The sequence below is a fragment of the Anguilla rostrata genome, chromosome 17, assembly GCF_018555375.3.
Source record: "Anguilla rostrata isolate EN2019 chromosome 17, ASM1855537v3, whole genome shotgun sequence".
NCBI lineage: Eukaryota > Metazoa > Chordata > Actinopteri > Anguilliformes > Anguillidae > Anguilla > Anguilla rostrata.
The window spans coordinates 7,563,707-7,581,935 of NC_057949.1; the positions used below are offsets into that span (position 1 = coordinate 7,563,707).

Consider the following 18,229-nt stretch of genomic DNA (forward strand, 5'->3'; position numbering starts at 1 on the left):
AATAACTTCAAATCAAACTTGTATGTTATGCGGCGCAGTAGCCTACTTTTGGTTATAGCCTGTCAACGTCTTGGAATTATAACGTGTGCTCTTCTGTTCTTTTCTTGCTTTAGTATTCGTTTTATAAAATGCTAAGCATTCGTGCTGGGACAGCATATTACGTAGGCTACCAAAACATTCAAACGGATTAATTCGGTTGCTGAATATTTTCTTCCGGATTTTCTTTGTTAGCCCGTTGTAATTGACTCAAAACGTTTGATACAGTTATGTGAGGTATGCGGTAGTTCTGCATAATTAACATTGGTGATACAGTACAAGCAAACTGGAAATCACCTTCCGCACTTTTTATCCGGGTAAAATAACAGGTTCATTCTAGTAATCTTCCCTTTAGCTTTTTCAGACTGCCGTAATTTTACTCAATTTTACTGCCATTTTTCAATTCCACGAAAAGACCAGGAAGACTATGGACTCATTTATGGTGCATGGTTCGCATCTGGAGGGCACACTTCGCTGCTCGGCTAGCAGTAACTTCGAAGGAAAGCAAACGGTGGCTGTACCACTACTAATTTACATTTTCACGCAAGTCCGAGTTTTCGTTCTATTCTTGTCATTTTGTGATTAGCCTATATGGAATTGACGACGAGAAAGTAATAAAACAGCAAATTGTTTACAACGTGTGCATGCTTTCTGCTGTTAATGAATGTGTTTGAGAGGATATATGAAAATCAATAAATACAAAAGTAACCATATATAGTCATTGTTGGTAACCCGTTGTATATAAGTGGAATAAACCCCTCCGGGCTGTCCCGGTTATTAGAAAATAATGTAGGCTACTTCGGTGGTAGTATGGGGTTACAGAAGAAATCATAAGACAGATGGACCGACGACAACGTCAGTGGGCTAATTTGCCTAATCTTCGCGGTACTTTAGACCCCGGTGGAAACGCAGACAACCATTGGCTGAAGGAACCTTTTAGTTCCTGGTAAAGTAGTTCCTGGGACTGAAAGTTCCGGGTAATTTTGGTGGAAACGCGGCTTTAGAGGGGACAGTTTACAGAGGCAGAACCCCGCGGAATGCTCACTTCTGGCGAGGCTCGACGGGTGATGCAGCGAGTGCGTAGGGGCGCAACGTCACATCCACGTCCACATCCACCCTGTTCCTCGTTAAAGCTTATCTGCGTTGTGTGGAGACCGAGCCCAGAGGACTGAACGCCGTTGGCAGGGGGATTTTATTAATAGGCCGAGGGAGTTTTATTAACATACCGAAGGAGTTTTATTAATAGTCACGGCTCCTTCACTTTTACGCCTCAGATTGCATCTTTTTTGGGAAACACCTCCTCTCCCCTGGGGAACTCATTCAGGAGACAGAAGTGTCTTTATTATCTCTGCACTGGTGAACCCCGCCCCGTATTCGCTATGACCGACTAACTGAAATAATCACTCTGAAGTCACAAATAAGATTATTACTGTGTACTTCTGACTAATGGCTAAACCATATTCACAGAATAATCTAATTTAACTCCGTTATACACAGGCTGCTGTCTGTACATGTACCGTAGCGTACGTTTGCGTGTGGGTCCATGTTGACACAGTTCCATTTTCTGATCCAAGATCAACTTCGCTGGCCTAACTCCTTATCTTGACATATCCTGTCTTGGTGTGAGAGAGCACTGTGACCGAGTTACTGGTTTTGTTTCTGAAACCGTTAGTGATATCTCATACTTGTACCTCCTAATATCTGACCCAGACTGATCTGATCAAGCCTAAATCCAGACACAGACACGCCATCTCTTGAGAGTTTAAGACTTTTAAGCCGAGCGCTGATTTGAGCTGCGGCTGCAGGCGCACGTGCGCGCGTTCCGATCACGCTAACCCCCCGCGGGACGCGGGCTCACCTGACGGTGCCGGTGGTGTTCCTCAGGACGGAGGCGGCGAAGCTCTGGGTCACGCCCACCAGGCTGGTGCCGTCCACCTCCACGATGAGGTCGTTCACCTGGATCCTGGAGGGAGAGGAGAGAGAGCGGGGAGCTCAGTCCACGGCGAGCGGGCACACGCGGAACAGCCGCGCGACTCGTGTGAGCTTAGCTATGCACGGAATCCCTGTGTGTCCGCGGCGGCCTGAGCCCTGTCCATCTCACAGGGGAGATGAGGGAGGGAATGCGTTTACCGCCAATTTACCCTCGCTGGCGTCAGACCCCTTCAAACACGACGCGTGCTGATGGATCATTCAGCACGCGTGGGGGGAGGGGGGAGGGGACTGAGCCTTTTTTCCCAGGAGTGTGTCCAATGGGTTGGCCAGGGTGGCACTGGTCAAATCTGGAATTTGATTGGCCAACCATATTTTACCACCTCCGTAAAATAGCGTGTTATCATTGGCTAATATACATGCAGGAGCAAGATTTATAAATGTAAAACTGTTGGCGATCGTGTGCTGAAGCTGAACAGAAACATGAAGAGTGGACTTTAAAAGTAGACGGCGGGTGCCATTTTGGCTCAGCCGTGTAAGGCGGTCAGCCTGCGGTTGGCGCTCATTAGTGGGGTGACTGATGCACTGCCGTTCTGGGCCGGGAATCTGCAGAGCTGACGGCGACCCCTGCACTGTCGCCCCCGGAGCGTGGTGCCCCCCTCTCCCCCGGCAGAACAGCCCTGCTGCATCGTTTCCACATGTTCAGGAGCTAAAGATAGCCATTGTGTGCGACTGCCACAGAGCAGCTCCTGTTTGACCTTTGACCCCCTGACACTGCTCTTCAGGGAAAGTGGTGACAGCTGTAGCTGCGCTGGGATTCGCGGTTTCCCTCGGCGACGCAGAGCGACCTTCCACCCCTGGTTACAGAAAGCCTGCGTATATAGCAGCAACCTCACATATGTCCCTTCCCGTGACCTTCGACCTTAGACACCTCTGGGCTGACCTCTTAGCTCCCAATACTCCCACTGGAGTGTGACGTCACAGCACAAGGATATATCCGTCCCAACACCCTGATTTAACCTTCCATTGTAGAGAAAACACTAAAATCCCCTCCCCTGTCCCATGCCCTCCTGCCCCTCTGACCCCGCCTCTGTACCTGCCGTCCCGGTGTGCGGCCCCTCCCTCAGTGACCGTCTTGACGAAGATGCCGAGCTTCTCCAGGCCCATGTCGGCGCCGGCGCCCATGCCGATGATGCTGATGCCCAGGCCGTCTCCGTCTGTGTGGGGGTAGGGGTAGGGGTAGGGGTGGGGGTGGGGGTGGGGGGACGGCAGATGGTCAGCATGCAGCTGCAGCTGCAGTCTACAGCAGGAATACTCTTTTCAGTTTGTCTTTAGAAATGTACTGAGAGCAGAGCTCCCTGTAAATTAGATCTGTTGGAATGTTTCTATTTTCCAAATAGCTGCGTCAAACCCGAACAGCAGTCGGTGCAAATCCTCCCTCATGCTGGCATGAATGGTAAGCTGCAGGATTTGATGCAGCACTGGAATATTATTCCATCTGTGTTCCTGATATATACATATATATGCAGGCACACACACACATACAAGTTTTCAATGTGATAAATTTCATGCACGTTAGAGAAAGCAATGAAATTAGCTTGTGCTTGTATCTGTATCGAACATTTGTTTTTATGAGAGTAAAACCCAGGCTGCATAGATGTAACTCCAAAGCAGTGACGGGCAATTGGCGGGTCTTAAAACAGTAAAGGGGTAGATGGGGGAAGGAGGAGCGCCCCACCTTTCTCCAGCTCCACGGGGAAAAGGTCCAGCCGCTCCACCCTCTTCTCCAGCTCGTACTCGGCCGACGCCGCCATGGGGTCCACGTCGTCATTGCGCCGGTCATATTCCTCGTTGGAGTATGTGGTGAACACCTGAGTGTGGGAGAGAGAGAGGGAGGGGAAGGGCAACAGAGAGGTAAGCACACGCATGAATTAATAGTGGTCCCTTATTATAATACACACAATAAAAGAAAATTCAATAAAAGAACACCAATCTGGATCTGACGGAGATCCTGGCTTCATGAGGACCATCAGTGTAGTGTAATGCACTCTGCACATGGACCTTCTGTGTCCTGCTCCATTTTACAGTAATGGTGTACTCAGTCCTGCTGTTTCAATGCTCCAGAAACCACTGATGCAACTGCACTGCAGAGACAGTTCAATAGCTGTGCATGTGACTGAGCATGTGCAAATAGCAGCCAAAGGGATTATGTCAGCTTCTACTGGGGTTTCCGGTGCCTTCCCGTTCCCCAGAATGCACCGCTAGAGACCAAACCACAGCATCTGTTCAGCGCAGCCAAGCTTCTGTCCGAGAGCTCAGGGGCCTGCTTGATCGCCAGTGGTGCATTGTGGGAAATGTGGGCAGACAGATTTCCCAGACCGCCTCGCCGGGCACCGTTGGCGCAGACCATCTGCTCTGAACGCTAGCTGGCCGCGGATCAAGCTGCAGGGTCAGTTAGGCGGACAGACCTGGCATTGCGTGCTACGTCGGGGCTGGCTAACGCTCTGCCAGACGGATAATGGACGCGAACCAGACCTGGGAATCTCTTCAACGGGAGTGGCGGAGCTTCCCTCCGCGCTCGTGTGACGGCCGCACACTTAATCCGGCTGCTAGCACAGATTAGTGCACGGCCTGAGAACAACATCGTTTCCGTGGCAGCTAACGGACCGATGCCAGGGGTGGTGAGATACGTCTGTACTTATGAGGCTCACAGATTATGAGATTCATTATTTATTGCCCCGCAACGGACTTGCTTTCTGTCCAAGGGGACTACATCCAGCAGCTTCACGTGACAGAAATACAGATATCTGCGGACCACAGAGACTCTAGCGCAGCCAAGGTTTGTTAAAGATATTCAGCACGTCATCTATTATTTATACAAGTAAAAAAAAAAAAAGCCTGATGATCGCATGGGAGCCTGTCAGGCAGTCCGTGGCACTCTGACTGTGGCAGGGCGTGCTAATTTTAGCTCTGCGTGATGCGCATGCAAAGGGAGCTGTTAAGAGCGGAGGCTTCGAGCGTAACTGCGGCGTGAGTGTGGAGTGGGATTTTAATTAGCGCCGCACCCACACCGCGCACAGCTGACAAAGCGTTTCAGTCCCAAAAAGATCCACACGCTTGGGCCCTGGAGTGATTCCTCGTAAAGAAAAAAATTCTGCAGGATATTTTCTTTTTAGTGAAATTAAGATCAGAATGGGTGGCAACCGCAGAATAATTCTAAAACCATTACAGCCACAGTCTGGAGTGGCATAGTTACTGGAAGCCAAGCGCATTTTACTGTAGAGCACAGAGATGGGAAGGTGGGGGTGGGATTGAAGCTGTCTGCTGTTTTATCAGAGGAAAGAAAACAGAAGTGAGAAATTACTAGTAATGGCCAGTGTGAGGTTTGAGCAGAAGCAGGTCAGGACAGAGTCTCTGGGGGTTTCGCCTCATGATGAATGCAGTCAGAGGTTCGCTGACGATCCCAGACACAGACAAACCTTTATCTTACGCCTTCCACTTTCCCAGAGCTCGAGCTTCTCCTGCGGCAGTCTTTTTAAATGGGTGTGTGTGAGTGTGTGTGTGTGAGTGAGTGAGACTGAGTGTGTGTGTGTGTGTGTGTGCGTGTGTGTGAATGAGTGTGTGTGTGTGAGAGACTGAGTGTGTGTGTGTGTGTGTGTGTGTGAATGAGTGAGTATGTGTGTGTGTGTGTGTGTGTGTGTGCGTGTGCGTGTGTGTGCTCTATGCTCTTGCCACCTAATGCTGAGACAGCAGCTGATAATGCAGCCAGGGGTGAAAATGTGAGACGGACCTCAGAACTGCAGTACAGTCTCACATTGTGTAGCTCTCCAGCGATGCCTCCCAGTGATGTCACATCTTTGAAAAGGAACACACTAGAACTTGGGGGGAGGGGTTGGTGGAGCCACTTCTGTTTTTTAAAGCTTTTAAATGAATATTCACCAACAAATCTGTCTCAACTCTGTTGGAGTTATAGCACTGTCTGTGCATGTCTCCGTGTATTTGTGCACATATGTGTGTGCGTGACGCTATTGAACCCATGACGCTGTTGAACCCTAACCCCTGATCCACGATCAGCAAAACCAGCCAAAATCCTACTCCTGACCGTTGTATGCATGAAGCTGACAAGTGAAAGCTATCCGGAAATGCTGTCCTAATACTGTGAGTGTGAGTGCACAGCGCTTTCTCCTGTGTTGCCGATCGAGCTGAACCTCTGAAAGGATCACAGTTTGCTCCCACCACATTAATAACAACAGGAAGCACACTTCAGAGCTTAGAGAAACATATCTGCCCAAAATGGCGGAAAGCAGTCCTGCATCCTTTGACTTAATTACCCTCAGTGTAGACTGGAAGCGCTCAGCAATGTGATCTCCCCACCAGTAATTACACTTCCTATTACTGCACTTTTGTCTACACACAGAAGATATGAAAACCTGAAAGAAGTCCTATTTTGCAACCTATATTAACTATTTTCCCCTTAACCCGGTGGTGTACCTATCATGCGTCACGGAGGGCTGAGAGTATGCAGGATATCATTCCAGTCAATCACCATGCCTGCTGATTTCACTAATTAGTTCTCTCCTCTCAGGTTGAAGGTGTGTAAATTAGTGAAATCAGCAGGTGTCGCGATTGATTGGAATGAAAACCTGCATGCTCCGAGCTCTCCACAGCACATGATTGGCCACCACAGCTTTCAACGAACCAACAATTCCAGGGTATAGATATTCTACACTGCAGAATAAATATATCCTGCAATGAACACTTTCACAGTATATGACATTTTACAGCCTATTATAGCTTTGACAGAATTGCATGCATGGAAGAGGCAGCTGTGTCGAGTCTGGCACAGACCTTGAGCCACAGAATAACAGAACAATGGAGGACCGTTGATCCAGAGAATCGCGATCGCGGCGTCTGCCTTTTTTTCCCCGCGAAGGCAGGGCTTCCAGTGGTGCGCTTGACCGCATTTATGGCGCTAAAGGCTAATGCGGGGCGCTGTGTGTGTTCTCTTTGACGCTGGAGGAACCGCGGATTTGAGCTGACGAGGCAGAGAGGAGGATGAGGAGCAGGAGAGCCCCTCTGACCCCCCCCCCCCCCCCCGTACCCCCCTCCATTCCTCCGCTCATCAGTATCAGTATTTAATCTGACGGGCCTCACGTCTTCTCCGCACTGCTGGAGAGTCAGCGCATCGCCATAATTAGCCCAGCCCCCTCCGCTGCCTCTCCCTCCGTATCCCCCCCGTCTTTCACACATTCTCTCCATCCTTATCTCTCTCTCCTTATCTCTCGCACTCCGTCTGTCGCATATATTTTCTCTTCACGCCTCCTCCAGCATTCTTTTCTTTCACACGCTCCCTCCATCTCTCACTCCTCTCGCTCTTTCTCTCTGCGTAAAAACAGCAGGCATCTCTTTGCCTCTGAATACCATGGTCTCCATAGCAACCACCCGGCATGCTGATTGTGAGTTTGACACCAGTATAGTCTCTCTGCTATTTATGAGTGCAGTGATTTTAGCATTTAAATTCTAGTTTTTATCCCAACAAAGGGAAATAGTTGTAAAGTACTTCACTACCTGCTTACTATCTGTATATGCTGTTAAAATGTAAGTACAAATACATTCTGATTCTTCCTCAAGCATTACCAACAGGTTTTTTAAGAGGACTAGACTAGTTTCAAAGTAGCATCTGTGGATTCATTTTAATGTATGTTTCATCCATTATAGTAAGAAGTTAAATGTATATTCAGTAATACAGTATAGTATGCGTATAGTACTACTCTGTAGAATGAAGTTCCCTTTTTTTCAGCCTTGGCATTTCTGGTAAAGATATGGTCAGGTCTATCCCAGGGTAGGCCTATAATCTGTCTTTGCGACTGGATGCTGTAGAAGTGCATTATGACAGAACAAGCACTGGCAGCCACAAAAAAGTAGGGTTCTCCTGCCACGGGATCTTTTAATAGTTCATGTCAGCTCACAGGACAGCAACCTGTCACTCAACCAGGAAGTGGCAGAAGAAGAGTTCCTTTCACCGCTCAGAGTGAGTCAGAGACGGGCCTGCCAGACCACAGCCTCGTCAGCCATTTCGCCATCGACAGCGTAACGTGGCTTTTTTTCCCCTCTTCCTTTTCTGCAGCGTTTTTTTTTTTCACCATCTGGCAGGTGCGAATCGCACATCAGAACTGAAGTGGCACCTCCAAGTACACCAGGCCTGTCTGCGATCAGCCAAAGCCTGGGCTCCACACCCAGCGCACCAGACGCGACGTCAGGCCGCGGCTGCGTCTTAAAGGAGAATTACCTCGCTTGGAGTGGCCTGGGTGACCCAGTTCTAGAGTGCCGCAAAGTTTCTGCTTTTTCCTCCTTTCTGAGCTCGATGGCACACAGTCATGTAAACCTGAACACTCTGAATGGTGAATCGCTGAGTCCCTCCAGGGTACGGTCACCTGTGTTCATTAAGCCTCCCGATAAGTTATGCGTTCAGATGAGGCAGCTGCAGGGCCAGGGCTGCCTTCTCCCTGATTTTGAGAATAGTGAGCCATTCTGAGGGAGGTATTTCTTTCACTGTATTTATTCATATCTACCATACGGAATATTGGGATGGCAGGTATGCCATCCGCCAAGTTACGACTTTGCGGGATGTGAACCATACCTATGTAGCACCCAGAGTTTTTCAGGGTTTCCTGTAGAATTAACCACAATGCCCACAGACTCTCAGGCCCTTGTGAACAACAACTTCTGTACCTTCTGACCTCATGTAAACACACAGAATTCAGATACAGCTTCACCCGTCCATTTACTATATCATTTAGTCTCCTCTAAATTGTTGTGGTAGTTTGAAAATCGTTCAGCTAGTTTCAGAACATCGTGGCCGTGGACACGGACGATTCGCCGGCCTAACGGACCCGGATACGGCCTGCCGTCAGAACGACGTGCGTCAGTGGCCGGATGGACATGGCGGGCGACGGAAGGAGGACAGGGGCTGCGGTCAGACAGTCAGTCAGTCTCTGGCCGCTCCTCTCTCTCCGCGGTTGTGTGTGAATACATTTATACATCTGCCGCGTAATGGCCTGCTGAGAAGAGTTTACTCTCCACTGTATAGCACTTTCAGAATCTGAAAGGTACTATACAAATGCCGTAACAACAACAACAATAATAATAATAATAATAATAATGCAGTAACCGTTGTCAACATTATTATTATCAGTCCACGGGCAGATGCCATCTGCTGTGAAAGAATAATTATGTGGGTCTGAGAACCTCAGAGACATGACTGATTAGAGGACATGAACCCCTCACTGTTATAAACACAGGGCACAGGCGTGTTTTTTCACATACAAGTAAACAGCACAGAGCCACAGTTATTAACGTATGAAATGGATAAACACATAAAGGGCTGAACAATTATGGGGAAAAAAACTCTGAAGGCTAACTGACACATAAAACAGCCACTATGTCCACAGCAATAGGTCTTGGACCACATTTCAGAAAATTCTGTGTTTTCTGTTAATAATCACATGGCATGTTATAAACCGGTTGATCACATATTACACAGTAGTAAGTATACAGCTGGTGGAAAATGCCCCCGGTCATAGTGTAGGGGACGGGGCTGCTGCCCGGCTTTCGGCTGGACTGGGTGTGACACGCGGTGACCAATGGGGGTGTTTTGTTATTCCCAAACCTGGACAGCAAGGTTAGCTTACTGCTTACTGGGAGTTTATACAACACAAATGTGCGCTAAAGCTACTACCACACATTCAGGGTGTGTGTAATTTACTGTAATTACGCATTTTAATTCAGAGCTATGTCCTAATGGGTCTTGACCGCAAAGTGATGGATTTTGAGTCCTGCCACCCATACGGGAAAGCAACCGCGTGTTTTTGAAAGATGTCTGCCAGGCAAAGCTGTGCGGTTTTTGAAAGATGTCTGCCAGGCAAAGCCGTGCGGTTTTTGAAAGATGTCTGCCAGGCAAAGCCGTTTGATTGTTTACCCTTCCAGTTCTGTCTCCCCCACTACGTCTCTTTCTCCTTCCCTCATCCCACAGATACAAACAGCCACCCCCAGGAATTCTGGGATACAGACACAGGGGCCAGATGTTGCAGGGAGGTACGTGTGAGCTTCCTGCTGGCTGCCAGATGAGAGGATTAGCGAAGGAGGGAGAGAGAGAGAGAAAGAGAGAGAGAGAGAGATGGAGAGATAGAGACCCTGCTCCAGTTGTCAGTGTTAGTAGGTCACAGGGGCTTGTGGCTGGCCTGGATCCCACCCTCACCACCCCCGTCATACTGGGATGCCCTACAAAAGGTCTGCCCTGCTCCCATGGTGACTGTTGCCATCCCGACCAGAGAACACCCAGGTGCAGACTACACATTTGTGGTGACTGGAGTAAGCTTACCCTTCAATGGGAAACATTTTAAGACAAAAAGTGAAACATAAACGCAATGAGTATTTATGAATATTATTACTATAACAACAACAACAGCAAAAATAAAAATATGGGGAAGTAGACCCTTAAAGCCCCAGAGGAAATCAGCTAAGTTTCCTGAAAGCTGTAGTGACGGAAATTTGATTTATTTCATGTTCCTCTTTGGCTGAGCTGTTCGGGGGCTCAGGGTGGTGGGGTATGGGGTGAGGGTGTGGCAGTGGTTCCTCTTCCACAACCTTCCATCCGTCCCACACCAAACCCTCCCCCCACAGCTGCTGCAGTGGCAAGGGGGGGGGGGGGGGGGGGTGAGGGGGGGCACGTCACAGCCACATGGACAGCGAGAAAGAGAAACAGGCTGCCAATGTTGACGCCTCCCGCTTCCGAGATAGCGAGCCGCATTCTGATTGGCCATGGAGCCCAGAGGTGGTATCCGCCTCCGTCAGCACTTCCCAGTCCAGCAGGGGAGAGAATCAATGCAGCGTTCTGTAACGGCTATTTTCCACTTCTATCCCCTCTCTCTCTCTCTATCTTTCTCTCTCTGTCTGTCTCTCCCTCCCTCTTCGCCCCTCTCTCTCCCTCATTTTTATAGCTATATGGATACACGCCTCTTACAAGAGAGACGTACACAGAGCTGTGCAGCACTCTCTGTCCGGTTACCATGGAGACCGCTCAGACACACACACACACACACACAATAGAAAGGAGGCTGCAGGTACGGCTGAGCTATGATGCTACTTTTTCTTTATTTCCTCAGCCCAGCCACGCCCGATAGCAATCGGCTAACCACGAGCTTTCAGCGCCCCGCAAAACACAGAGAAATGACCACGGCGATTAGACGCCGCGTGTTTCAGTCAGCACGCGCACGCTGCGCAGGGGGTTAATGTGACAAGCCAAGGGCCCGGGAGGCACGCCCCCCCACCCCCCGATTTGTGACAGGATCCCCACTGGCGTCCCGGCATTCATAACAGCAGGGGAAGCTGGTTAGGAGATGGGCAACCTTCTGAAACAGGCCCAGAGAGAAATCAGAGGCCAGGGGCTCGGGATGTTGGAGACTTAACGGCTCTTACAGGGGTGGAGGAGACAGAGGAGCTTCAACAGCCACATGAACACAATGGGGTGGAGGCTAAATCCGGCAGGGTTACTGATGTACAGTACCAGTTGATTTAGCTGAGTGAATTCTGTAGGGCCGGTGACATGGAGATCTATATGGCAGGCCCACTTTCAGCATGGCTCTTGTGGTGAGGTCTATGTTCCATACCTCCAGTGAGCAGGGCTGGTGTGTGTGTGTGTGTGGTGGGGGGGGGGGTCTATGTTCCATACCTGCAGTGAGCAGGGCTGGTGTTTGTGTGTGTGTGGGGGGGGGGGGTCTATGTTCCATACCTATAGTGAGCAGGGCTGGTGTGTGTGTGGGGGGGGTGTCTATGTTCCATAACTGCAGTGAGCAGGGCTGGTGTTTGTGTGTGTGGGGGGGGGGAGGGTCTATGTTCCATACCTATAGTGAGCACGGCTGGTGTGGGGGGGGCCTATGTGCCTGACATATAGTGAGCAGGGATGGTGGGGTCTATGAGCCAGACCTATAGTGCGTAGGGCTAGAGTGGTGGGGGTCTACCTGGCAGGCTCACATTTGGCAGGCAGGTAAAATATAAATCTACATGCCTATTTGATCTGATGAAGCACTATACAGCAGGCTGTACTGTAGCTGGCACTGGCGTGGTGAGCTTCTGGAATGTACACAGTGGGCGTCTTTGTGTATCTTTACTGCCAGCTCTGTACCCGAGCAGATGGGAGGCCTCCATAGTACTAAAGAAGAACAATTAAGTACATGCTCTTCAGTCACTCTGTGGTATTGATCCAGCAGGGCCAAAAAAGCCAACAACAACTCTGTCATAGTCCCAGTGAAGCCTGACCTGGCTCAGCACGGCTCGGCTCGCCTCGGCTCAGGTGGGATCTGAGATCTGCTTTTTAGCAGCAGCACCAGTGCGGATAGGAGGTGTGGGCTGCAGACTATCAACCAATAGGATTGGATCTGCTGGGCTTCCCAAATGTTCTGGACAACTCAGTCAAAACCCCAGCTGCAACTATATACTCGCTTGCAACGTCTATCCACGCGCACGTTATCAACCAGACAGATAAACCTAAAATACCGGCAGTACGGACACCGTGTTTGGACCGGTGTAACGTTAACTAAGAGCAAAGATTGGAAAAAAATAACAGTAACTCAGTGCCTGAGATGAGTGAAGGGATGTAGTGGAGGTGTTTTAACTGAGAATAAAATTGTCAGTAACTTAGCTGATTGATTGGGTTGGAAACCGCATGGTGTCTAGCTTTACAGGAACGTGATTGGCTACTCCACATAGTATGTGTGACAGATTTTTAAAAAATGCTTTAGATTATGGTTGCCCAATCCTGTTCCTGTAGATCTGCCATCCTGTAGGTTTTCACTCCAGCCCTAAAAAAGCACACCTCATTCAACAGCTGGAGATTGTGCTGAGCTGCTAAATAGGAGAATCAGGTGTGCCAAATTAGTGTTGAAATGTAAACCTGCAGGACGGCAGGTCTCCAGGAACAGGGTTGGGCAGCCCTGTTTTAGATGACCTGGGCACAGTTCTCGACCGGCAACTGTATAAGTCAGAATTCAAACACACTGACATTAGAGGATAACAGAAGATTCTGGGATCAGTTTTTACAAGCATGCTGCAGATATTTCAGAAGTAAGAGCCTGTCAAGTAACTCAGAACACTGAGCGCTCCTCCCTTGAAGTCTGACTCGTTTCTGATGGTCTTTTCCACACCGACACAGCGCCAGCTCCCGGACCCCCCGCGCCACAAAGCTGTGACGCGTCACCCGTGTAGAACGAAGCACACTACTCCACACGGCTCCTGTTTGAAGCAGGAAGTGGCGCCAGGACTACAGGAAGTGTGATAAAACATGGGCCTCCCCGCCCTTCCACTGCTCCACCCATCTGCAGGCTTCAGTTACTGCGCCCTGTCAGAACAGGACTGCCGGACACAAATAGGGCGGATACAAATCCAAAAACTGACACGTTTCCTGCCACAGTTCTGTGTCCGGCAGTCTTGTACTTGTCCGGACACTTGTCAGAAATGTTCACGTACTCAGGACATGCCGTGAAATTTCAGTGAGGGCAGAGTCCATGAATTAATTGGGAATATCTGAGTCCAGAAACCCCCAAACACAGACGTGACCCGGGAGTGGGCCGAAGTTTCTGGAAATACAAGTGTGTGACACGGGGAAAACTACCGCTCATGACCAACACCCCAAATTTCACAGAAATTTAACCTGGCTGGGTATTTTCCAGCTGTCTCTCAGCTTTCATCTTCAGGCCTTTGATTCTTTCCTCTGCTTCTCCTGGGGTTTGCGAGATGCAGCTTGTGATCCAGAAATTCGGCTTTACTTCCCGAGCGCCTGCTTCAGTCCCATCGACGGGAGCAGAAGGCAGAGTCAGCAGAAACCGTCACGCCGCGGGCCTTTAAGACGGACAGACTGCTTTGTTCCAATGCTACGATGCAGCGACAGTGTAGCAATGTTGTCAGAACATTGAGCGGTTATCTGGGATTTCAAGCATTTTTGACTGTGCTAGCGGTGTGGGAGCTAGTGCTTCCTGCCCATGGTAGCAGTTTAATAGTTCAGTGACATCATCACACTGTAGTCGAATCATGCTTATCGTCAGGGCAAATCCAAGAGTCTATTCCACTAACTGCAGTGGCTGAGAAAACAGCGTTTGGGTAGTCAAATAGAAAAAAGCTGAACTGTGTTTAAGAGGAAGAAGCCTGAATTGAGGAAGAGGGTGTGGAGACAAGTGCATTTTTTTTACACAAACATTGTTACTAATTAAAATAGAGCTCACCAGTTTTTTCCCCCACCATTCATCTTGTTATGTGACCTATAAATCTATCAGTAACCAGTCTGGAATAGCTTTGCACAAATTAAGATCAGTCAAGCTTAAATGTATCCGATGTACAATATCATAGTATCAGGAAGCACACAATCATCATTCACGAAAAATATGCACATCCTTATTAAAAACTATCTTTAATGGCTGGGACTGCAAATTAAATGGTAAACTTATTTATGGCAATTAGATGTCAAATTAACTTATCCAAAACATTATGAATTCATGGAACAGATATCCAGGCTAAATTCACTTAACATTCTGCATGATATATTACAGACGTTGCACCACATATACACAGCGTGCGAATGCTAGAGATACGCTCCGCATGGATGAGCAGCTATCCCACAATCCAATTTTCCCTCAGCCGTGCTCAAGGGAGACGGCAAACCCCCGAAGCCTGCAAAGACGGATTAGATTATGGCCGTGCTGCTTTCTGTGAATGGGGGATGGAGGCTTACGGCCACTCTGATCACAACCATAGTGACAGTCGCCCTCTTTCAGAATGGACCCAGATTGGAGACTGAATGAACCAGCTCAGCCAATGAGGAACTTTGTGGGGAGGGGCTGGTCTGGTTCCACCATAGCCGCGCCACGGCTGTTGGTATTGAATGTTGATGCTAAGTGGAGAAACAGCTTGCATTGCATCCATTGCTCTAATTCAGCGTTTCATTAAATCAAATATTATTTTCCATAATGCCATATCGAAATGGTTGCCACATATTACTTTGCAGTGGATTTATTCTGGGGTAATAGAGAAGGAAAAAACCCTTTTGAGTCAATGTGGAAATTTATTCCCTCATCCCCTGACAAGCCCACCACAGGAAAACTGGACTGCTTATCAATGGCCACACCCAATGCCAATTCTATTGAATGGAACCCATCTCACAAATCTGGGATTCAGGGATTTAACTATCTCACAACATGAAGGATTCAAACCAGCAACCCCCCCCCCCCCAATGGCTACTCCTCTTGTGCACACTGTTGACCCATCACAAAACAAGCAAACAAGCTGTGAGGATCTGGGACCTGCAAGGCACAGGCACACGTATGGATAGCGGAGCTAGTGCATCACACCACAGCAGAAGCATGCCGGACTATGACATGGCGCACTAGCAGGACAAGGCCATTGACTGCAATGCAGAAGCATACGGGACTATGATATGGAGCGTTAGGAGAAAAAGTCCATTGACCGCACTTGCAAGGGAAGTAGGGCATGACCACCTTGACCAAAGACGCCCAGGCGAATGGTCCCAGAGGGCAGGAGCCAGCCATAGAGTAGAACCGCCGAGCCGATGAATCTATTTTCAGACAGTTTCAGGATATTAGGCTATTTGCCAACATGTTGTAGCCTCCTTTCACCCTATATGGGTCAACATGAAGGAGTATATCGTCAATCCCCTTGAATCTCCAAAAATGGAATTCTCAGGAAGAGTAAAAACGGGTTCTGTTTTTCCCGTTTATCAACAGAGCATAGACCTTAGTCAGCTTGGGTTTTGAAACAACTTTACTCGCTGTTGAGCTAAAAAAAAAAACTGAAAGTACGTAGAGCTGGAGGAGCACTTTCAATATACGTCAAAGAGGGTTGTTAATTGTCTCCAGAAATGACTTTTCAAATATTCTTTCCTAAAAAGCGTGATATTCTGTTTTCATACAATTAAATGGCAACGGCGTCATCCGCTATGCACACATTAGCGGGGTTGCTATGCGCAATGGTCCCCTGACGCTCAGCGGATAATGCGCGTGTGAATTAAGGCGGGGGGGGGGGGACGCATTCACGTGTGCTCGTTTAGACGCAGGTGCCTCTGACTCAGTTACGTCTGTGAACTCTGCTGCATGCAGTCATCGAGTGGGCCCTCAGACGGCTGGTTGACAGGCGGTATCTCAGCTCCATTTCGCAAATCCTACAAACTACTGCGTCCTGCCGCTGAATCGTCACATGAGCTGCACGGAATCCAAGCACTTTACAAACATTCCTTCTTAGATGTTCAGGAGAGGTGATGCTTTCATTCACGGTTGAGTTTTCAGCCATTATGCTGCAGATTTAGTGTTGCGTGGCCCATTTGTAAACAAAGATATTTATCTGGGCGATGAGCATGCAAGAAAACACAAGTAAAGGTTCCAAAATTTTTGTATGAAGATGCTTCTAATTAATACAGCATGTGCGCACAGAGAATAAGGGCCAATTCGGAGGATTCATGGGGCGAAAAGAGAGAAAAGCATCTCCAAACACTTATAAGCACAAACGAGTGCAGCTACTCTACAGGAAGTGATGTCAGGTGAATTGGGGAATAACACCACAAAGGTGAGTTGTTATTTCCTGCCTGTCAGTTTGTTTGTTTTTCCAGTGGGTTTCAGGGCTGCTAATCGCGTGGGCGATGAATAACACGTTTGTTGACTGAAGGACTCCCTCTGTCCTGCATCACACGGCGGGCTCTTTAGGACCGAACTTCGGGACGGAACGGAATATAAAGCCGTCCCGTTCCCCGGGCGACTGAGAAGCATCGATTGGAGCAGCGGCGCAGGATTTAAGCTTCCGCGGTATAAAATCCCGGCCGCCTCTCGCCGTGACGAATGGCGCGGCGCTGTGGCCCGCGTGCGGATCGATCTTCACACTCGCAACCGCTGTTTATTTTACGCCCCAGTGGTGAAGGTCAGAGGAGCAAAAATGGGATGAGGAGTTTATCCAGAGAGCTCTGCTGTTCTTCTGCCAGTGACAGTGCAGTACACACAATCTCTCACTCATACACACATACACACATACACACACACACACTCGCTCAAACACACACACAAGCGTACACACACTGAACTGGTGCCATAGTGCTCAGCCAGAATGACATTTTCTTCAGATGGTAAGATGTAAAAACACAGAACCAAGATACATGAAATTATTTAGGAAACACTGGGTATCATTGCTTTGGTATACAGCTTGTTTAATCAGTGTGAGCGAAGATAGCCAAAATTGTTTCTTGTAAATTGGCCTCATTTTGATATCAATACTAGTAACAGCAGGCCTAGATGTTGCAAGTTTTGAATGAATGACTTACAGACACAGAACATTTTTTGCTGAGCTTAATAACGCACTTGTGAAACGTATCCTGCAAGAGCTTAAGTTAAACCCCAGTCCTGTGCGTAAGCAGCGTAGAGATAACACAGTCCACTGTGACTTAGCCAGGGTGAAAAAAAAGCACATCAGCTGGCAAAAACAGGAAGTGTATGTTTCCCGTCCAGAAATGCCCACATCTCCGAGGGCGTGCCTCTATAGCCTGGGACACGTCGACGGCAGTTAGCACAACAGAGTTCTCAGGGTTGCGAGGTTGAATCCCAAACAGGAGGTCCCTCAAGTACAAACAGGCAGCACTCACTATTAAAAAGATAGTGCTCATTTTTTATGATTCACAGTTATGCAACAGCAAGAGCAAAAACGCCACGTGCTCATATATTGCGGAACTGAGGATAATAAAAACAGTTTCACTGCTAACTGTGAGTCTTGCCTTTTGTTTTTCTTCACAATATTATCCAACTTAGAGCTTCATCGCCCAACACGATCAAGGTGTACAGAACAGTTCCAAAAATTGTAAAAGTATCAGCATTTTTTTTTCATTTTGCTAGTGGAAGCTAAACAAATAGCAGCTAGGCCACACTGACAGACAGGTCCAAGGCTATCCAATGGGATTTCCTCTGGACCATCCTAAATTGGTGTGGGTTTGCTCAGATTAGGGTGGATTTTGTGAAATGCGGTACCGTAATCCACCTGGTTCCTAGTTTCTCAGCTAGAGAGGTTTGTCCAGCTGGTCCTCCTTTTCATTAACTGCCCATTACAGTAAATTACCAAATCCCCCCCAAAAAAAGTAATAATGGAACGCTTGCTCTGGATTATTTATCTGTTGGCATTGGCTAGTTTTGAGCACGGTAATAGAGTTTCTATTTTTTTGCGCATT

General features: G+C 48.4%; 1 protein-coding gene across 2 annotated transcripts in view; it reads right to left on the reverse strand.

The window, feature by feature from the left end:
- The window catches only part of ppp1r9ba (protein phosphatase 1, regulatory subunit 9Ba), a 46,726-nt gene that overhangs the window by 12,574 nt on the left and 15,923 nt on the right, over positions 1–18,229 (reverse strand). For both annotated transcript variants that reach the window (XM_064314251.1, XM_064314252.1), the window contains exons 3-5: positions 3,704–3,836; positions 3,062–3,182; positions 1,895–1,999 (exon numbers count right to left, since the gene is read on the reverse strand). In XM_064314251.1, coding sequence (XP_064170321.1) covers positions 1,895–1,999; positions 3,062–3,182; positions 3,704–3,836 — 359 coding nt within the window. The remainder of the gene's footprint in view (positions 1–1,894; positions 2,000–3,061; positions 3,183–3,703; positions 3,837–18,229) is intronic.